Below are 23,535 nucleotides of genomic sequence, written 5' to 3' on the forward strand. Positions count from 1 at the left end.
CAATCACACATCAATCACACGCAGATTCCTCAGTGTAGTAGTACAAACACTTGCATGCATAAGCTGACTCATGCTTCTATTCAAGTGTACACACACTCATGCATAATCACATGATTTTGTAGCTTGCTGAAACACATGCACACACACAAACGAACAGGGTATAATCAATGAAGATGTTATGTGAATTTTTTGTGATCAGCTAAGATAGTGCTGTTATAACTGTTAATGTAATAACTTCAAATTAGACCAATGAACCATTAAGGTAATAACAATTTGCAGCTAATAGTGTAATAATCCTGTAATAAGTACACTTATATTATTGGGGTTTATTACATTAGTCGGACACTTGAAATTTTCAGTTTTCAAAAATGTAAGGACTCAACTGATAATGTAATGATAGCCAAAATTGAATACACCGTTCACGCATTTGGTTATGAACTATGGTGCTACATCTGAAAAAGGGATGAACATGTCCAGAAAAGGTGTTTGGTGATCATTGTAAATGGCTTGCATTTCAAAAATTTCAACTTTGCCTAATGGTTATGGTAAACAATAATAAAACTCAACAATGTAAAAATTATTACATTAACAGATGAACAGTTATTACATTAATAGTAGGTAATTACAATAACAGGATAATTACACTATTAAATGCAAATTGTTATTACGTGTTAATGGGAAGTTATTACCTTAACAGTTGTAACAAACATCACTTTCTCCAACTGCTTTATTCTTTCATAACACCATTAGGAATTTTATGAATGTTAAGAATTTTTACCATGCCAATATCATATTGTCAAAATGTTGCGCTTGTTTGGGTTGGCATTCAACTTGGCCGCTTCCTGTATGTTGGCAACTATCACTTGGTTCTCATATATTGCATGATGTACTGTATGTCTACTATGCCTTGGGGGTTAAGTGTGCTCCCCACAGTATCTCATGCATAGTGCTTTTTTTTCATAACTTTATTTAAAGAGTTTTACATTTATATAAACATATACACACATGAACAACCATAATGAACTCGCACGAACACAACCCCACATAGTACCCACCCCTTATCCCTCCCTACCTCCCCTGGGACCAAGAGCATACTCAAAAGGAAGAAACAATGAAATTATGCAGATTAGCAAACATTTAGGGGAGAGAAGAAAAAGTGAAGGAATAAATTAAATGATAATCCCTAAATAAATTTTTTTTTAAAAAAGGTCCAATCTATAGACATTAGTCATAGTAGCAATAGGCTAAATAGGAGAAACATCAGTCAGGTGGCATGGTATATCAGAGGGTCAGTTCCTTTACATATTCAATAAATGGGGACCATACCTTAGTAAACTTGTCATAGGACCTGCTCAATGTATGTCTTATTTTCTCAAGCTGGAGCAAGGACAACACCTCCTGTATCCATCTCTTGACGGGGGATCGTGCATACTGCTTTGATTCATTGGGGAGCATCCTCAAGAGCAGAGCCTTTCCCGCGAAATACAACTGTATAACCATTTGCAATAAATTGTCCAAACTCCTGTGACATAAGTGTCTCTGACTGAACCAGCATGGTTCTGAGCGCTCGCACACCCACAACCCAACCAGCCGAGAGACAGGAATGCCATCTCTCCTGAAGCTGATGTTTGATTTCCACTGATTGAGCGCTGCACGGCAAAGCTCACATTACTATTCCTCTGTTGAGCTCAAAGACATTATCACTGACATGCTGTGACATGCCAAGTTATTTGAACCATGCGCCGCCCACGTTAAGCAGCCTCCCACACCGCTAGTAACCCCAACACAGACGCTTTCACCGGCAGCAAAGAAAATGAATTCATGCAAAAGAAACGTCTAGTTCATCACTATACTGGCAAACTGGAAAAAGTGCTTCAGTGATGATACAGAAGTGCCATGTTCAAATGGTGAAAAAAGTTCCCGTTAGATCATAAGAAAGTTCAGGCTGTGTGCCAGGGTGATTGAAGTTGTAAAGCAGTTGGACTTCTTTAGTTCCTACATCTGTGAATGGCGTGCCTCTAGGGGCTGCAGACGGGAAGTCTGGCTGGCAGACAGGAAATGCTGCCAGCAAATTGCAGACAGCAGAAGAAGAGCTGTTGAACTCAGAGCAAAAACAATTACAATATCTCTGGAGAGAAAGAGCTCTCTGATAAATATAGTCTCACTTGAACAGAGCACAGCCACTATTTGAGTCGGGATGGCGGTGTAAAAGGAAGAATAGGGAAAGCAAACATGCCTTGCCTGAAATGCATAATAGGTCTGAGTTGTATGGTTCGGTAAATCATTAAGACTCGAGTGCAGCTTGGCTCTGCTTTGCTGCCTTGGGTCTGATCCTTTGAATCAAATGGAGGAATTCTCCAGGAAGATAAATCCACATAGGTCCGATATTAAATTACCTAAATTTAAGGCCTTAAAATTATTTCAATGTTCTAAATCCAGTCATTTTCCACCATGCATGTCCATTCTTAGATTAATACAGAACAGAGTGAGTAGTCCAATATGTATCCTATCTGCTTTTCTAAACCTGTGATTCTCAACCTTTTTCACATAAAGGACCCCTAGTTTAGTCCACTTCAGGGCCACGGACCCCCATTTGTCTTTTTGTCTTTGATGAGATTTATTGTTAGATATGATTTTGTCCAGAATTCCATGACTATCTGTATTGTAGGTAGAGAGATAGTCATTCTTCTACATTCTCTAAATGTGTTAACTTCTTACAAATGAAATAATGGTGAAATCTAACAATTCATCAATTTGCTGGGGACCCCCTGGAACCCCCTCATGGACCCCTGGTGGTCCCCGGGCCCCACGTTGAGAACCACTGTTCTAAACAACAAAGCAGGTTTAATAGAACAATATGCATCTTATATGTGTTAAACACAGTTAGATTTCATGCCCCATTACAATTAATTTCCTTGTTGTCCTGCCCAGTCAGAAATAGGTTGGTTTTTATTTTGGTCTTTAACTTGCTCGTTGATTTAATTCCAGGCAGTATTAAAACGGTCTTAAAAAGGCTTTTTGAAACCTGTTGTGCAGGGTTCCTACGCAGGTCTGGAAAGTCTAGAAAAGTATTAAAAATGAATTTGATCATTTCCAGGTCTTGAATAGTTTGGGAATTTGAAAAAAAATTCTGGAAAAGTATGGAAAATGTTGTGGTTCAGGTCCAATACACACATCATTCTAGCTTTTATGTTGTTGTAGACCCACTTTGAGTCCACAGTTTTTGTTGATGTGAAGAATAATGTTCAGATAGAGGGACGCTCTTATTACCCAGCCGCTGTCAGCGTGCATTATATCAAATACCCACCAAAATCAAATCCACTCAAGAACATAGGATCTGGGAAAAATATGGAATTTCAAAATGGAAACCGTGTAGGAACCCTGCCAATCATCTCACATATTCTGATATTTGTCACTGTGAAGAACAATCTTCATCTATACAGTGATATGACCTAGTTAGCAAGGGCAAGATGTCTATCTGCGTAAATCATATTGAACACCAGACAAAATCTTCAAAACAAATCAAGGTCTGGAAAAAGTATCGCATTTTTTAATTGAAAATGTGTAGGAACCCTGGTTGTGTTTTAGCTACATTTATCTTAATTGACTGCACAGTGTCCTGTATACGCACAACATTTTGATAGGACAAATGCACCACAGACAGTTGTCAGTCTGAGTCCCTTCCAGTGCAAACACAAGCATTTGTCTCTTCTGGGTACTTGAGAGCATGAGAAAAAATGACAATGTTGCCCACTCTATAACTTTAGTTTCATATCAATTTCTATGCCGTATCACCGTATAACTTCTTAAAAAGACATGTAAACCCCATTGCAATGAAATCGGAGTCTAGCTACACAAACAGGTAGTGATGAGCAGCCATGTTCAGAGGGCATAGCTGACTTCTGCTGGCCTGGTCACAGTGATCCAGTATGTTAATGAAGCCCAGTTCTCTTCCTCACTATGCTCTTTAGCACTCGGTGCACTTCGCCGCTCTGGAAATGTCATCCTAATTGGCTCTGGGTTGACCCTGCCAGCCGGCAAAAATAAGCATTTCTTTTTGCATGCGTACCCCATTTTGTCTTTGTGTATCAAGTTTCTGTCAAATCACAGGTCTCCTACTGGCTGCTTGGTTAAAGCTCACCCCATTTAATGAATTGCTCATGCAAATATACAGTGTGTTTATCATTTTGAAGTGTTTATGAGTGCTACCATGATAACTTGATGTTATTTGCATGATCTGTTTGATTAGCGTTTTTTGCATTTTGAGTCGTTGGCTAATGGTACCCTACGGTTAGGACTCAAGGTCCTTGCATAATTCAAATTTCAAAAGAGTAAAAAGATGTTCTATTTCTGCGTACACTTCTCTAATACGCTGACAGGTTCAGTCTAGCGAGCCTTTTTCTGATGAATTCTCCAGAATTCGGAGAACTCGACCGAGGTAGCTGGTGGCTTGAAGGGGATTTGGATACAGGAAGAGAGCAAATGTAGGTTAGGCATGCCAGACAGAGCAAATAGCAGGTAAGCCAGCCACTTCTGCCTGTGTCCATATCCCATGACATGCCTGCCAGACGCCTCCCTTCACCACGGCTCAGCGTCCATACCAGCCAGGGGCCACACGCATACATTCCAGCAAATACCATGTTGAATAAATAATCTTTAACACTAGAAAGGCCAATACATTTTGGGGGTCTACGAGAAAGCCAACAAGCCAGTAATTGAACAGGGTAAATATAATTAGACTATACTATACTATTTCCTTGTATGATTTTGAAAATCTTACATCACTGGTTTGTATAGAAATTGGGTCTATGAAAAGTCATGGAGCAACCTTTTGAAAGCTGAGATTCTCCAATTTTTGTTCAAATCAAAACAGCTGTCAGTTGACTATACTAGGTGTATTCCTCGACTCTAATGAAGTAAAGAAAGTTGTCCAGTTTTTTGCAATTGAGAAACATCTCTAAAATTAAATCCTTTTTTTATCCATTGCCAATATGAAAAAAGTCATGCATGCTTATATTTCCTGTCAGTTAGATCAGTGGTTCTCAACGTGGGGTCCCGGGATCACCAGGGGTCCTTGAGGGGGTCCCAGGGGGTCCCCACCAAATTGATGAATTATTAAACTTCACCATTATTTCTATTAAATTATATTTTGATCATAGTTTCACTGTTATCTCTCTAACTGCAATACAGATAGTCATGGAATTCTGGACAAAATCATATCTAACAATAAATATATTCTCAGATTTGGCACCGAGAAACAAAATCTCATCAAATTTGGGTCCGTGGCTCTAATGTGGACTAAATTAGGGGTCCTTGATGTGAAAAAGGTTGAGAATCACTGAGTTAGATTATTGCAACTCTCTGTATTGTGGTACTATACGATACAAAATATTTTATTAATCCCCCAGGGGGGAAACTGACTGCCACCATACATATAGGACAGACAACAGGTAGGACAGTAGGAAAAGGCATGTATCTCAAGGCAGTACAAAATAAGGGGAGAGCACAACACCATAATACATAGTGTAAACATCAATGTGACTGTACGAGTATATGTTAGTGGTTATATAAGACATCAACATCAACATGGTATCAGTAAAAGATCACTCTCCCGTCTACAACTGGTGCAAAATGCAGCTGCCAGGGTTCTAAAGGCAGAGATCACATCACTCCAATCCTTGCATCCCTTCACTGGCTATTAATCCAGTTTAGAATTGATTTTAAGATTTTACTGATCAAATTCAAAGCGCAGCAAGGTTTGGCGTCTAACTGCATCTCTGATCTTTTAACTGCCTATGAGGCAAATCCCAGCCCGAGATCCTCAGGCAGAGTCCTCCTGGCCTCACAGCTCCAGGTTAAAGAGTAAAGGGTGATTGGGCTTTTGTGGTCCATGCCCCCAGACTATTTTGAATTGCTGTTGTGTGCCCATCCTGTGATATTTGATCTGTGTTTACTGTACCTTGTAGGTGCGTCGGGGCGAAAGGTCAAAGAGTCACCAGAAGGGCCTCAGCGTCTCTTGGCCAACCACATGAGCACCAACCTGCAGGGTTCTCCCCCTCTACCCTCCCAGCTGCTCCTGCGCTCTGGCTTGGGTAAGGGTGCCTCCGAGGACTCCCCCGCCGCCGCCAACGGCACGCACCACTTCTCGCCTTCAGGAGTCGGCATAGTGGGCGGCCAGGACTTTTTCAGCCCGTCCTCGATGGCGTCAGCAAGCACTGCCTTTCCCCTGGCGGGCAAGATAGCACTTAACTCCCTGCTCCATCGCCAGCTCATGCAGACCTTCTACTCCAAAGCCCTCCAGGACTCGGTGTCCTCCTCCAGCACTGCCTTGCTCTTCTCTCCGGCCCACTACCACACAGCGAACTCTCTGTCAGGCAGCCCCCTGCCGCCCCATCAGCCCCAAACCCAGCAGCCGTCGGCGGGAAGCCCGGACGTCAACGGGCTGGCGCCGTCTCCCAGCCAGTCGGAAGGAGCCGGGAGCGTCTCCGAAGGCGAGGACATGGATACCGCAGAGATCGCGCGCCAGGTCAAGGAGCAGCTGATCAAGCACAACATCGGCCAGAGGATATTCGGCCACTATGTACTCGGACTGTCTCAGGGTTCGGTCAGCGAGATCCTGGCCAGGCCCAAGCCCTGGAATAAGCTGACCATCCGGGGTAAGGAGCCCTTCCACAAGATGAGGCAGTTCCTGTCCGACGAACAGAACATCCTGGCACTGCGCAGCATCCAGGGACGCCAGAGAGGTGAGGTTCATTTCGGGGTGGTAAACGGAATACTTTTGTCTTTTTGGGTGGAAAGGTGAGGTCAGTCAAAAGCCCTGATCATCTGATTGCAAGTGGGAACTTGTGGAAGGCTTTATCTGGGTTCTTTTCCGTTCTGCAGATAAAAGCTTGCATTTAGTTTCTGAATGCTTTACATCAGGGGAGAATGTATTGGTCATGTTCACAGTCTGTCCTTAACTGTTGAACTCCTTTAGTGGATACGCCTTATCGTTAAAGGAATAGTTCACCCAAAAATGAAAATTCTGTCATCATCTACTCACCCTCATGCCAGTTGAAACACAGGTGAAGTTTGTCCATATAACACACAGGGAGGTTGCCAGCACAACTCCATAGCAGCCTTCTCCAAAACAACTGAAGTCAGTGGGGACCAGTTCTTCAGAGTTCCAAAAAGACCTACAGTATATTTACACCATCATTTAGTGCAAATCTTAACTACAGCTGATTGATTTGCAACAAATAATGTATAGGTCTTTCTATTCACTGTGTGATTGTTTGGCTGTTTTTGTTTTGGAACTCTAAAGAACAGGTTCCCATTGACTTCAGTTGTTTTGGAGAAGGCTGCTAAGAAGTTGTGCTGGCAACCTCCCTGTGTGTTATATGGATTAACAAATTTCACTTGTGTTTCATTTGGCATGCGGGTGAGTAGATGATGACAGAATTTTCATTTTTGGGTGAACTATTCCTTTAAGGGTTAAGGTATCTATGTGCAATTATCATCTCGTTAATTTTTTTTTCCATCCATCCTTCAAATGTACAGGCATTGCCCTGGCCTTAACCTTTATGAATGGACAGCAATCCTTATCACTCTGCTGCCTGTCATGCTGCCAGTGAAAGATGCCATCCAGATTAGCCTCCTTAGTGCATTCCATTTCCTATCACTATCACTTCATGCCTGCCATCGTAGAAAAAAAGAAAAAGCCTATAATATATGACACAAGGAGGCATTTCAGCAGCCAGTCTATCAAAATGGCATTTGTGTGTGTGTGCAATTCAAGGTCTCACTACTTGCTCTCTGGCTGCCTGCCTTTTGCTATTGATTTTCAGTCTTTAGTGGCTCATAGGCATGCTCTGGGGAGCGCTAAGAGAGTTGTTGAGTTCACAAGTGGGAGGTAAGATTGGAGAGAGATGGTTTTTCATCAGTGGTGTGAATAGGCTTATCAGCATTCAAGCGGCAGTCAATAGCATGTGGGTCCCAACAGTTGCAGATTCTATTTGTTGAACGTTTGTGCATTCAGTACGATTGATCGCTCTCTGTTTTCAAAACCTGAATGGAGAAATGACTTTGGCAGGCTTCGCAGAGTAATTGAAATCAAAATGATTTTGTCACCATAAAGGCTCGCTTCACCTTTCCAAACCGCTTCCTCACCGATAATTACACTCAATAGGACTTTGCTGATCCTCCTTTCTTCTCCCCTGGGTGTCTGTTCTTTCCCACAGCTCTCTTCCTGTCCCCTTTCACTCTCCTGGAATGATTGAATGAAACACTGTGAGCTTGGAAGCTGTCATTGGCCTGGTGATTAGAAAGTCCATCTTGTAAACTGACTCTTACCTGGTCCAGCGGCGCCACAAATGGCAAACCCTGCACTCAAACCCATTCATTGAAATGCATACCTGTATATGTGTCTCAGAGGGATATGCCACAAATCCCTTATTGACACTACAATAGTTTATACACTAACTACATGTAGTTAGTGTATACGTCGACTGAATACTCTAAATTCCTTTCAAAAAGAATCCATTGTGTACATAGTGTCAGAGGATAAGGCTAAAGTCTGGGGCATCCTTGTCGTCTGATATTGGAGTTCTTCAGTCAGGCACAGATAGGGGCCAGATTCACAAAACCCTCTTAAGAAAAAAATCTTCTCAAGTGCCATTTTTTGGAAAAAATGCTATTCTCAAAAACAGTCCTTATATATTTTCTTCTTACTTTCTTCTTATGTTTCTCCCTAAGAAAAACTAATATCATATATTTAAACACATTTTAGACAAGTATGTTATGGTTCAAAGTCTTCATAGGTTCCCCTACACCTAACATTAAGATGAACATTTATTGTAAAGCTTTATTTGGTGTAGGGCCAGGTAGGCCTCTGTCTCATGTTTATTGAAAATAAGCTGCAAATTTTACAGTTACCAACAGCAACCAATGTTTAAATCTTTGCTCTAGTTGCCCTAAATAGGTTTTTCCCCAATTGTTTTGTAGATGGAAGCACTTTGGGTTGTCTCCTAGCCTTGTCTCCTAGCATCAATGGCAGTAAGCCTAAAGTGTATTAACCAGAATTAATTCAGGCCCTATTTTGAGAAGTTCTTAAGTAGGAAAATTAAAGAAATTGGTAAGAAATGAAACGGTTACTAACAAAATTATTGAGGAATTGCACTTAAGACTCTTCTTCAGAACTTCCTAAAATTTCCTCTTATGTAATTTCTTAAGATCTATCTTAAGAACACATTGATGAATCCGGCCCCTGAACAGTACTGTGCTCGAGGGCAAAAAAAACATGTAGCTTGTAGCTTTTCTGCGTTTAAGCAGGGTATGAAGCAAAAGAATGCACACTTGTGTCTACTGTTTCTTGTCTGGAAGCACTTCAAGAGGCCGGTCTGGCAGCTGGCCTCGAATCTGTCTGATGAAGCGTTGAAGTTAAAAAGATGTTAGGCAAAAAGGAGCAATGCAGCTTGGATGCATTACAGTTAGATATGTTACAGTTGTGCTATGATTGTTTCTGTTCTCTTAACAACCAAAACCACAGTGCATGGTTCAGTTATCCCAAACTCCTATAAATGTCTGTTTTGGGTAATAGAGGGAGTTTGATAGGTGGTTGGAATTACAGAAAATACGAGTTTGACTTGAGTGCTCTCAGGAGTTTAGCCCTGTGTGTTAGACTGTTAGCTTTGTTAACGTTTCCATGTTTGACATTTAGATTAGAGCCTGCTGTGAGAAGCTGGTCTGGCCAACAGAAGGAAGCATGTCTGTGTACATTAACACTCATGTCGCAGTCTGTTCTGGAGGTCTAGCCTGAAATACCTGGTCATATTTATAGTCCCATTGGGTCATGAAGAGTTATCATCATTGTTTAACAGAAAAATAAGTGTGCTTTTGACATTGTGCTGAAGTACATCTACGCATGGAGATTGCCAACACCTCAGACAGAAGGGAAATATGTTCCTGTGATCTTGGACGGTACAGTGTTGATTTGTGACCATGAACAAATTGCTCCCAAAACTACAAACAAGTGAGCCGGGACTCTCCAGACCAGTGATTCTCAACCTTTTTCATATCAAGGACCCCTAAGTTAGTACACATTAGGGCCATGGACCCCCATTTGTCTCTCGGACCCAAATCTGAGAATATTTTTATTGTTAGATATGATTTTGTCCAGAATCCCATGACTATCTGTATTGTAGGCAACCGTTAAACTATGATCAAAACAGTCATTCTTCTACATTCTGTAACTGTGTTAACTTCTTGTAAATGATATAATGGTGAAGTTTAACAATTCATCAATTTGCTGGGGACCCCCTGGAGCCTCCTTAAGGACCCCGGTGGTCCCCAAACCCCATGTTGAGAACCACTGCTCCAGACAACCATGATCGCAATCTTAGAACTTCTCCATTGACAGTGAATAGGTGACTGACTTTGAGGACACAGTAAAAGTACCTAACATGATGTTAACACGGATCCCGAGACATTTTCTAGTTAATCCTTGGCAGAAGTTCAATGAAAAATGAATTTGTGGATTGGAATGTTTGAGCACTTACATCCAAAGTAGGTTTCCAAATCACTATCAGTGGAGCAGCTCCAGGTTTTGTTTCCTCATAACATCATGGATCAGAGACTTGGCACCCAGCTTTCTAGCTTTGGGAGAGTGTTGTTCATGTTCACAAATCCTTATTGAGTTATCGAAGATCATAGGAATAACATGTGACTTGTTGTAGCGTGGATTTCTTTCTTACCTTTAACAGGGTTCCTACGCAGGTCTGGAAAGTCTGGAAAAGTATTAAAAATGAATTTGATCATTTCCAGGTCTTGAATAGTTTGGGAATTTGAAAAAATGTCTGGAAAAGTATGGAAAATTTTGTGGTTCAGGTCCGATACACACATAATTCTAGCTTTTATGTTGTTGTAGACCCACTTTGAGTCCACAGTTTTTGTTGATGTGAAGAATAATGTTCAGATAGTGGGACGCTCTTATTACCCAGCCGCTGTCAGCATGCATTATATCAAATACCGACCAAAATCAAATCCGGTCAAGAACATGGGGTCTGGGAAAAATATGGAATTTCAAAATGGAAACCGTGTAGGAACCCTGCCAATCATCTCACATATTGTGATATTTGTCGCTGTGAAGAACAATCTTCATCTATACAGTGATATGACCTAGTTAGCAGGGGCAAGATGTCTATCTGCGTAAATCATATTGAACACCAGACAAAATCTTCAAAACAAATCAAGGTCTGGAAAAAGTATGGAATTTTTTAATTGAAAATGTGTAGGAACCCTGCTTCAAAGGCACCCTGACAATTCAAATTTTAGTCTTTTTTTATGACCACTTGTCACAGTGTTGGGAAAAAGTGTACATATTGTTGCTTTATGAAAAAAAAAACATTGTTAGTATTCCTCAGTTCACTTGTTAGTTTGCAGCGTATACCAGTACCAGTTTCAATAAGAAATGCTTACACAAGCCTTTAGGGCAGTGGTTCTCAACGTGGGGTCCGGGGACCACCAGGGGTCCTTGAGAGGGTTCCAGGGGGTCCCCAGCACATTGATGAATTGTTAAGCTTCACCATTATTTAATTTACAAGAAGTTAACACAATTAGAGAATGTAGAAGAATGACTGTTTTGATCATAGTTTCACTGTCATCTCTCTACCTACAGTACAGATAGTCATGCAATTCTGGACAAAATCATCTAGAAATAGAAATATTTTCAGATTTGTGTCCGAGACAAAATTGTCATTAAATGCGGGTCCGTGGCTCTAATGTGTATAAAATTATGGGTCTTTGATATGAAAAAGGTTGAGAATCACTGCTTTAGGGAACTGCAAAATTGTAGAAACCTTCTTCCTCATATTGTGACAAGTGCAAACAAAAATAATATACAAAAGTTGAAAATGTCAAGGTATTAAGTAATGCTTTGACATAGACGTTAAGACAACAAATATATGAGGTCTTTGTTAAAGGAAAAATCCACCCTTAAACACTGTAACACTGTTAAAAAACAACTATTGGCGATGTACCTTGCATTCCTGGGTCCATTTTGTTGTATTTTTCTTATTCCATAGATAACTGGCCGAACGCAGACAACATGACGTCATGTTGAGATATTTTCCCATGCTTAACAATCCTACAGAGAAATTAATCGTAGAAGAAACAGAGAGACCAATTTCTCTACCGGCAGTAACCTCAATAGTCCATGAGGCAATGCAGCCACAAGACATATTGTGTTATGAGTATGATCATAGACACGCCCTAATGTTCACAAACTAGCCAGCTATATTTATAAGCTCATACGCCCTCCGTTGATTGAAAGCAATAAGGTCACACCCCTTCTACAGGGGTTGTCGAAAGGCATTCTGGGAAACGTAGGAAATCACTAACTGAAGTAGACGTTGACGAGGCAGGTCGAGGAAAAGCGGATACACCAAAAAAGTAAATTAAAACACTTCATCACAAAATAAATCCTGGAATGCATTGAACATCATAGACTGATGATACCTAATAGTGTAAGAGTATCCGAGGGGGTATTTTCCTTTAAGCTACAGATTCAAAGTGGTCTTTTGAGATCCATCAGCTCTTCCATCCATCCACCATCTAGTCCAGGGGTCCTGACTGCTTACTGTCTTATCTGTCGCCGCTTGTTTTCCAACAGAGAACCCAGGCCAGAACCTAAACAGAGTGTTACAGGAGGTTCCGAAGCGAAGAACCAGCTCTGAAGGCTCCTCGAGGCCAGGTCTGTTCTTTGCCTTCCCTATCGTGATTGGAGCTAGACGTGTGTTTATTTGGAGCTCGGCTACTCTGTTGTATAAGGCTGCCAATGTTCTGTAGACGCTGTCCGTAGTTTGACAATTCTGGCCTGGAGTCTTGTTGAAAAATCGTAAGGGGTTTACATTCAAATGGCGGTGATGTTTCATTAAATACCCAAGGACTGCTTTTTATAGCAGGATAATTTCACATGCAGGTGACTGACTTGAGGTTGAAGGTATGCAGCAATATCGGTGCAAAACATGCATTAGAGCAGTGATTCTCAACCTTTTTCATATCAAGGACCCCTAATTTAGTCCACATTAGAGCCACGGACCCCCATATGATGAGATTCTGTCTCTTGGACCCAAATATGAGAATATTTTTTATTGTTAGATACGATTTTGTCCAAAATTCCATGACTATCTGTATTGTAAGTAGAGAGATAACAGAGAAACTATGATCAAAACAGCCATTCTTCTACATTCTCTAATTGTGTTAACTTCTTGTAAATGAAATAATGGTGAAGTTCAACAATTTATCAATTTGCTGGGGACCCCCTAGAACCCTCTCAAGGACCACTGGTGGTCCCCGGACCCCATGTTGAGAACCACTGCATTAGAGAGCCACAGGCTGAGGAAAATCGATAGTTGCACCAAAAAGTGATTATCGGTCTCTGTGATTTAGAGGTTTCACGGAATCACAGACAGCGAAGAGGTTGAAGGGTGAGCATTGTTAGCAAGGGTGCACTCTTTCAGCCAGTAGGGAGAGTGCGTCTGTAAAAAAAAACAAAAAAACCAACAGGGAAAAAAAAACAGTGTAAAAACGAGTCCAAACCGATCCACGCAATCTGTCTCCCACTTTGACATCAGGGCAAAACCTCATATGTATAATTTCGCCTTTAAAAAGCTCCTTTATTTGCCCAACTATGTACTTTCCCCAAACCGATGCAGCGGTTCATGTGTCGTGAAAGTGGCCTGGGTGTGGTTGCTACATGCTGTTTGGCACTTCAGCAGGCCACATGCACAAAGCAATTCAACCCTACTAGCTTCATGAGCAGCAGCAGTGGTGGCCTTCAACCAGTTGGCATGTTTGGAAAAGTGGAGGTCCTTAGTTGTTGCTCGATCCTAACCAGGGGGCCAGATGCAAAGACAGACCTAGTCTTAGACTTAAATGTGACCTTAAGTCAGACTTGCGATAGACACTTATATTTACCCGTTCCTACAACTTCTTGATTGTTGTAGATCTCTAATGTGTTGTTTTCTGTCTCATTCTCTTCTTCAGGTCTTTCCAAAATAACAGAGATTTGCCGTCTTTTATGAAACAGCTCCAGTATTTAAACTTCCCACTCACAGTTAGGCTGCCTCGTTGCCATAACAACAAAGTTCTTAACTCAAGATTAGCCAGGGGGAAGGTGGCTATCTTTCCTACCTCAAAATAAGTCTTAATCATAATAAGTCGTAATATTTAAGTAACAGTCTTAATTAGCCTAGTCCAACCTGAGAATCCAAGACCAGTCTAAGGCTTAGACTAGTCTTAAACTAGCTTTATGCAACTGGCCCCAGATTCTTCTTTTTTTTTACCAAAAAGTCCCAGACACCACTTTGGAGTAGCTGACATGGTTGCAGGCATTAGTGAGTTTTAGTGGATCTCATTTGATTAGGTCATTCCCCCTGGTGACACTAGTTACCTTGTTTGCATTTAAGTTCCTCACCAACCATTTAGTTATGAAACTTTGGCTTTGAATTGTATGCAGCCTATCCAAACGGTAGATCAGAACCCTCCTTGCCAAAGTAATGTTCTGTTTCTTTGGCGTAACAGCTGGGCGTCTGGTTCTGCCAGAGCAGTGATGATATGTGTGTGTGTGTATGTGTGTGTGAGAGAGAGAAAGGGAGGGAGAGAGAGAGGGAGAGGAAGAGCGAGAGAGAGAGGGGTCAAACTGGGTCAGCTCACTGGTACCACCAGTAACCACCCCCTCCAATCAGACATTTGGCCGTCTTTGCCCTTGGCAGGGTCATCCCCGTTTCAGCCTCAAATTACTTCAACTTCATGGCCAGCTGCTCCCCCTTTTCTCACTCACTCACACACACACACTATTTTCACACACTTTAGCGAGTGCGACCTTGCGCAATAACTCTTACCGCTGGCTAAGGACAACATGAGGCCAGGCAGTGGGATCATGAGGCCACTGCGTCTCCCCCCATCATGTATAACCTCTAACACCAATTAAGCTCCCCACTACTGAAGCCTGCTTTGTTTTCTTGTGGGGCCCATCCAAATATTCCCATTTTAGAAACAGGGAGGGAGGGGGGGGAACTGGAAGCACCCTGCTCTGGTTTCCTGGTTCATGAAGAACATGTGTACAGTAGCTGTGGCCTCTTGTGTTAACAGGATTGACTGTGTTGTAAAAGCTGAGCCCAGGGGAGATGGAGGGAGAGGGGGTTGATTTGTTGAAGTTACAGAAGAAACTACATAGCCTGCTGAGTCTCCTGCTGTTCACCAAAGAATCCGTGAAAAAAATGTGGGCATGACAGCACTCCAAAAAACACAGTAGAAAATGAGTACAACTTAAAGGCCCAATATGTAACTTTTCTGCATTAAAATGTCTAAAAACTACTAGTTTAAAGTCCCACTGAAACGGAAGTTAGAGCGTCTTTAGCTTCTGCACTGTGACGTATTTCCCAGTGAAACGGAATATTTGAGCGGTGTACAGTTACAAGAGGGATTTAAATCAAATCCTTCGCATTTGATTGGACCGCTAAACAGTGGGCGGGGCTTAGAGTTTAGCGCGATACGGAGCTACAGAGAGAAACTGAGCTACAGAGGACTGTTGGCTCCACACACACCAGGTTGAAGAATGATTGATGGGTGGATGTCATGATATTATTGGTTGAAATTGGTTGGTTCATGCTTACGTAAGCACACGGCATATTTTGTTTTACAGGAAGAAAACATGATTGGATTTTGATATAAGAATACAAAGAAATTGATTTTTTTGTATTTTTTTTTGCCATATATTGTTAAATAGGTGCACAATATGACCGGGGATGTGATCTAAAAGGGTTAAAAATGCATTTTTCATTTCATCTCGACTTTATTGTTTCCAACAATTTTCAAACCTAGAGAAATCCGTAATTTTAATCAAGGTAACGGTCAGTTTCATTTGGTCGCCTGTCAATGGTGTCATATCCCCTTTACCCTCTCTATTACGCACACAAGATGATGATCATCTTGTGCGCATGCGTCGGCATTGTGGTTGTTCGCCAGAAGCTCTGTCATAACATGGCAACAGTGGATAACATGTTAGCACAGCTTCAGCCAGGCTCATAGCCGTGTCCTGTAAAGGCACATGTGCTGTCATTTTTTGGACTGACCGACAATAAGTGGCTCAGCCACTGTGTGACCGGCCACAGAATAACATTATGAATTCCTAGAAGCATAATTGGTTACCACAGCTGATGCGGTGTTGTCCTAAAAAGAATAATAAACTCCACCAACACATCAGTATGAATAGAACAGGATGTATAAACAGGATGATTAAGTAAATGAATCACAGTATGTGATTAACAAGAAATGCAACCAGGATAGCGTTCAACTTTATTACATATTACAATACACATTAGTGAGATACAGGCATTAGTCATACTTGCAGTGAACAGCACATTGGATAATGGGATGAATTACTAAATAATTCTATAGCATGTGAGTAAGGTGAGGCACCACAGGTGAAAATGGTAATTTTTGCTGGATTGGTCAATTTTGCGACATTATAATTTGTTACTGTAACTACTAGTTTCATTAAGTATACAATACATTAATCAAAAACAACTATAAATATAGCTGCGAGCAGCATCGCACCAGTTTCCACTGCATGAGGGCAAAGATCGGAAAACAAAGTTATGCCCAATAATGTTAAACCTAATGTGACATTAAGTACCAGGTAGACACACAGTTTTTGTCGAAGACATCCAAAATAGCGGTTGCAATTCCGTCATATTTAATGCCATTGATGTCATACTTGGTAGGCTGTTACTAAGTTATTAATGTGGGTGCTTGTGCCAAGTTTGGTATTGATAGACCATTTGGAGCCGAATAGTCTATTTATGAAATACGCCATACCCTAATTTGCATAATTAGGAATCAATATTTGGGGTATTTTTTGACTAAGTTCAGGCACGTCCAATGGGAAGTGAGAGCCGCGGTGAATAGGAGGCTGAGGTGTAAGCAGAGCTTGATTTAGGTCTCTGATTGACCCTCTCTCACCAAGTTCACACATGTGCCTGTGTTCCATCTCTGTGATTGGTTAAGACACGCCACCCAAATCCAGCAGCGTTCAGCGGCAGGTACACTCTCTAACTTTTTCCCTTGATGCTGACTCTCCTGCCACTATTTTCCATCTTCTTTTGCTGTTGCTTTTGTCGTGGCATTGGTCGATTTTAGACTTGTTATCGTCAAAGGCTATGCTCAAAGTTATAAGGATTTGTGGTTGAAATGGAAATGGAATTTTAAAAGTGTTATAGTCAGGGAGATATGATGCATTATGAGAAATGGAGCTCAGTTAGACTTTTTGCAAAGCTAGCATGAGAAAAGGGGCACTGTAGCTTGAAGTGTAGTCAAGTGCTCCCTAATCCCAAACTCGGTCCCCTTTTGTTTTTTGCAGGAGCTAGGGTTTCTCAGGTTATGCTCCCCAATGAGCGTATATTTTGTCCCAATTCTCAACGTTTGACTCATCTCATAGGAAGTGTAATTGTTGATGAAACAGCTTTTACATCATCAGTTTTGGGTCTTGGATGGATGTCGCCTAGGAAGACCTGTATGCCAGAGATCTAAGTAGGCTAGGCATTCATAATCAACATTTTCAAGCAGGTTTAGAGGTTACTGGTAGAATTATTAGTTTAATGCTGTATTATTTAATGAATTAGAGGGGAGAAACACTACTCCGTTTTGGCCTTCCATCCACACTAAGCCGGCGTTTTCGACCACTGAAAACGGAGCTTTCCGAAAACGCTCTCCCAGTTGGATGAATTTGAAAATGTCGGTTTTGTGTTGTAGTGCGGACGGGGAAAACGGTGACGTGTGATTGTGATGTGATCTCAGGCGTATCATTGTCATGTGATCCATCCAGGCTGTATCGGCTGTTTCAATGCCTCAAGGAATGGTGGTTGTGGCTGGAGCCATCAAAACTTGCTCTCTACGGTGACCACTTTTTCACTTTTCGATTAGATCTTTTCTGAAACTTAACTTGCTAATGGACTTCGTTCTTCACACCCAATTAAAATAGCTGCCAAATTTTGTGTCATTCTGACCTGCGGTTCATGAGAAGAGGATTTATAAAGGTTTTTAAAAAAATCTAAAATGGCGGAAAAATTATAGCCTTAGCTTCTGCTATTGGCAAAGTTGTTCACCATGAGGAGATAGTGCCATGTTAAAAAGAGTCCACTCTTTATCGCTGGGTAGGGGGGGCCTAACAAAAAAGGTTACTAATTTAGGGCCAAGTTAGGAAAAACACAGGAAATTATAATAATAATAATAATAATAATAATAATAATAATAATAATAATAATAATAATAATAATAATAGGAATTTCAGCAATAATTGTTAATTTACACATTTTTATATGACCTAAATCTGAGATTTTTGCCATATTCATAGTGTAACGGTGTTGGTAGAAGGTTCACAGATTTTTGCAGCCTCTGCTGGCTGCAAAAATCTTGCACCTGATAACTTTTACCAGAGATGTAGTAGTTTTAAAAAACTATCATTAAACTAAAATTAAAAACATATGTAGTTGAGTTACTGTAGTTTTATTTTTTCTTTTTTTTTTTTATAATTAACGTCATTAAAATCTCTCAAATGTTCCATTCCTAGGCTCCTCTTTTGCCCTTTATGTTTCCTCCGGTCAAGTGAGTATTCTGTGTCCTCTCCAGGTAACATCACCACACGGATTCGAACCCCAGAGACTGGCTCAGATGAGGCCATCAAGTCCATTTTAGAGCAGGCCAAGAGAGAGCTGCAGGTTCAGAAGGCTGGTGAGTAGATACATTTTAGAGATGCACCAATGCCAATACCGGTATTGGATATCAGGCCAACTCCAGGCTAAAACTAAAACTGTATGTACTGTGCAAAGGATGTTATAAGTAGAAGTTAGAAGCTGTTTTCTAAATTATTTCTTTTAATTATTAACAGTCTTTCAGCATTCTTGTCATAGAGCCATACTACGTTCCACTGAACCAATTGAAGCCTTTACTTTCTAGAAGTTTGTGTGGCTTTGATAAAGACAGAACTGCAAATGAAAGCAGCTAGCGAGGGATAAGGACAAAACAACCAACCAGGAGCCCTCTAGTGGCTGGTCTACGCCACAGCTCTTACTAGCCAATTAAGTTCTACCTAGTTCACTCTGTTAATATTACTTTGACAACATATCTCAATATTTAAAGGTTCAGTGTGTAGTATCTCTGCTTTCCTGAAGCATGATATGACAGCAGGGGTTGCTGAATGGTAGTGAGTGAAACAAAGTAAAGTAAGTCACAGTGCACCTGCTCCGAAGATTTCTGCATTCAAAATACAGTACAGTGCAGGCCGAGGCTGTTTTTTTGTTGTTGTTTGAAGGGGAGTCATTCCTATGTTCCCAGGGTCCTATGTTCCCCAGATTTATATGGAACATAATGGGAACATGACAAAGGGTCCTATGTTCCCAGGGTCCTGTGTTCCCAGGGTCCTATGTTCCCCAGATTTATATGTCACATAATGGGAACATGACAAAGGGTCTTATGTTCCCAGGGTCCTATGTTCCCCAGATTTATATGGCACATAATGGGAACATGACAAAGGGTCCTATGTTCCCAGGGTCCTATGTTTAACCCTAACCCTAAACCCTAACCCTAACCCTAACCCTAACTAACCATATTAAGCGAATACAGAGCTGGGGAACATCTTTTTCAGGTTCCCATTATGTGCTATATAGAGCTGGGAAACATAGGACCCTGGTAACATAGGACCTTGGGAACATAGGACCATGGGAACATAGGACCCTGGGAGAGCACATATGTAGAACTGGGGAACATAGGACCCTGGGAACATAGGACCCTTTGTCATGTTCCCATTATGTGCCATATAAATCTGGGCAACATAGGACCCTGGGAACATAGGAATGACTCCTTTCTTCTGTTATTACTTTCACGTTAACAAAGCACGCCACTGCTGTCTAGTGTTTTGGTGGTGTACAAACCCAATCACCGACACAGAATCATAAATGCACCACCGTAGGCACCCATGCTGTCACTACGGTGGCAGCTCGACGCAGAAGTATTATTTACCCTTAATGCCTCCACGCAGCTTGTGGAGAGAACATCAGGCCAAGGTCTGGTCAAAAATGTGCCAATTTGTTTCCGCCTCGCTTATCGACAAAAACATATTGTGGAAAATATAACCTGAGACTTTTTTTTACCAACTAGAAGGGTGAGCTGGTAAATTTGGCATGTATATTATCTGTAAAACAAGCAAGCATTTTAAGAAAATCTCAACTTTTACATTCGGTTCACCCCTGCTGGCTCAGCAGTGTATTTATTTAAGACTGTGGGAATAGTGAATGTGAATCTGGTCTAAAAATTGGAAATGTATTCAAATAAATGCAGTTCAGTGGGTACTATATATACTGAATTGAAGAGTGGTGATTCGTTTTTTGATTATTACTTAAGCCATGTTTTATTTTGCTGATAAGTGAAAATAAGCATGAAAGTTTCTCCTCCCTAAACGTACTACATTATAAACCCCCACACCCCCTTCCCCCCTCCAGTCGACTCCTCCCAGCCGTCCTCCACCGGCGGCAGCAGCATAGGAGGCTCCTCAGACGACACCATCCACTCCATCCTAGAACAAGCCCGCAAGGAGATGGAGGCCCAGCAGGCTGCGCTGGAGCCCATCCTCAAGGCCTCTTCCATGGGCCCCGCAGACCTCTCCCTGCTGTCCCCCAAATTACTGGGAGCCCCTGCCGTCCTGTCTCCGTCCTCCTACTCCCCTTTGGCTCTGTCCCTCAAGAAGGCCTCCGGAAACCCGTCCTCTTCCCCCTCGCCATCTTCCCTCCTAGACTTCCACTCCGGTCTAGTGAAGAAGGAGGGGGGCGAGGTGGCAGTGGGAGAGGTCGGTGTGGGAGGAACACTGTCGGATGGAGGAAGCAAGCAGGGGCGGGGCTCCTGGAGGGACCAATGGTGGAGCAGCGTGAACTCAGGAGGCTGGGCCATGAGCGAGGAGGCTCGGAGTCAAGAGGACTGCAAAGAGGTAAAGTGCCTCGCCTTCCTCTGATCCTAGTTGGATCATCAAATCGCATTGACACCATTGGGGAAAAGTATGTAAAGTGTTTTATTATGCATGGTAACACTTAAATGAATACACTGAGGTAGGGCTGGGCGATATGGACAAAATCAAATATCACAATATTTTTTACCAAATACCTCGATATCGATATTGCGACAATATTGTAGGGATGACTATTTGTGCTTTCACAAAATATTTACACAATGAGATTTTTGATAAATAATCATCAGTAATGTGGATATAATGACTAAGTGGGTAAAGGCAAATAATAGAACAGCTAGAACAGTCTGGTACGTTCAGAAAATGACATCACTTTACTGTAATGCAGCCTTTAAAACCAGGAAAAGACACTTATGCCATATCACGATATTACGATATCCAAAATCTAAGACGATATCTAGTCTCATATCACGATATCAATATAATATTGATATATTGCCCAGCCCTACACTGAGGTATTGGGAGATGGACCCATTGGTCAACTTTCCTGTTAAGTGGTGAGAACATACATTATACACATACATTACATACATTACAGCATACATTATGTTGACTGATAGTAGCTCCATGCTAACACTTTAGCATACACTATGTTGAGTGATAGTAGGCCACTAGCATTATCTCAAAAAGGTGAGAAAATGAGAACTTATAGCAGCTTTAATGCTCAATGGTGAGTAGTTTTGTGTGGGAGATTGGTCAAATTTACAGGAAATATCATAAAAATAATAGTGTTACATGATTTGTTTTCATAGGAAGTGAAGTTGGTGGGAGATGGGAGACTGTACAGCTAGAAATTACTCTCACCTGAAATCGTAATAAACCTAGCTACATCGTAATAAACCTAGTAATAAACCTAGCTACATATATGGCCTGTAGAACTTTAAAAAGTTCTACAGGCCATATAATCAAAACCACTCACAGTCATCTTACTTTGGATAATGCTAATGGCCTACTATCACTCAACATGATGTCTGCTAAAGCGTTAGCATGGAGTCTACTATCACTACCTATACCTACAAACAACAAAATGGACCCAGGAATTCTTCCTTTAAAGGGTTAGCATGGACTCTGGAGGCAACAATCTACTCGAGGTACATGGATGATTTTGGTGTCTATGTTCTCATCACTTAACAGAGATGTTGACCAATGGGACAATTTACCAAAAAATGTGGTATTCCTTTAATCACTGCGCACATTTAGTGGATGTTATCCACCTTTGCATCATCTCAGAAGCCCCATAATCAGTAAAATTCTGAGCACAAAGGTAAACTGCTACCTAAGTGCTACCCTTATTATACAACAATACGTTGATCAAAGAGCTTATTGAATAAATGGGGGCATCATCCACGTATAGTATGACATGTCGGTAAATCAGTTCCACCAATTTTACTGCTCAAGACGTTGTAACATTACTGGTAAAGTTCCGTATCGACCGTATATGTGAGGAATGCCAGAACATTAACGGCACAAGCACACAAAAGGTTAGGACGCTGTGACGTAGGACGCTTTACGTTTTTGACGAAAATGACGAATTGGACAGACATGGAAACAAGAGATATCCTCAGAGTCCGGACGGACAAAGAGAATTCATCTAGCATCTTAATGGTATTTCCAGCGTTGTGTGAATGGTAGCATTACGTTAAAAAAAGCGGAAAGGCATGTCCTGTGTGAACAACAGAAACTGCTGCCTTTACCGGAAAAATTAAAACAGCAATTTTATGGGTTTCATGTGTGAAAGAGGCTCTTTTTGTTGTTTTTGATGTTTTTAGTCCAGCTGGAGTGGAAACCAGACTGAAAAACAACATTAACAAACCAGGAAGGAAGAACATTTTTAGGTCATGGAAAAGTCATCATCAGGGCCACGGTTGGGAACCCAGCTGTTAGCTTGTAGCTGCTAGTGTCATATTTTTTTACACTATGATCGATTCCTTTGATCCCATGGCCACTGTACCACTAGTAGTTAGTCATTAGCCTTTAGCAGCTTCCATAGAGGTTTTTAGCCCTTCTCATCATTCTTTGCTGAAACAGTAGTTCCGGTCCAGTTCCTGTCTCTAGATCGCCAGGCTTTTCATACCTAAAGTTACCTGTCCTATAATACTTACCCTTCATAGGCTACTAATAATTATTAATTTTGAATGGATCGCATAGAATATTTTCTGCTATATTTTTAAGTCATGGGGGGATTTTTATTGTGTTGGGTTGCAGGTTGGTTATCAGGTTGTAATAATATTATGAGTTAGTGAAATATATAGAAACATAACCTTTGATTAAATAACTCATTGGATTAGGATTGGATTTGATCTTTGTGTTTTTTACAGTAAAGAGACTGATGAGGAGTGATGAGCACATACTGAAAATCCTATATATTTAAAGTTTTATATATTAATGGATAACTGTCTCGCTGTTTATCTTTTGCACAGCCTGAAATTAACAAGAGAGAGGAGGAGAGAGAAAGAGAGATGTGGGGGAATAAGAGGAGGCAA

At 41.2% G+C, this 23,535-nt stretch overlaps 1 protein-coding gene across 1 annotated transcript in view; it reads left to right on the forward strand.

Moving 5' to 3' along the window:
* The window catches only part of cux1a (cut-like homeobox 1a), a 182,952-nt gene that overhangs the window by 127,864 nt on the left and 31,553 nt on the right, over window positions 1-23,535 (forward strand). Inside the window, exons 16-19 of the mRNA XM_071547106.1 lie at window positions 5,967-6,743; window positions 12,647-12,727; window positions 18,667-18,768; window positions 20,535-21,016. Of these exons, the coding sequence (XP_071403207.1) occupies window positions 5,967-6,743; window positions 12,647-12,727; window positions 18,667-18,768; window positions 20,535-21,016 (1,442 nt within the window). The remainder of the gene's footprint in view (window positions 1-5,966; window positions 6,744-12,646; window positions 12,728-18,666; window positions 18,769-20,534; window positions 21,017-23,535) is intronic.

Source organism: Centroberyx affinis, unplaced genomic scaffold (assembly GCF_046629955.1).
Source record: "Centroberyx affinis isolate AG114_WGS23_722 - 3 ecotype Tasmania unplaced genomic scaffold, CSIRO-AGI_Caff_v1 ptg005676l_1, whole genome shotgun sequence".
Lineage (NCBI taxonomy): Eukaryota > Metazoa > Chordata > Actinopteri > Beryciformes > Berycidae > Centroberyx > Centroberyx affinis.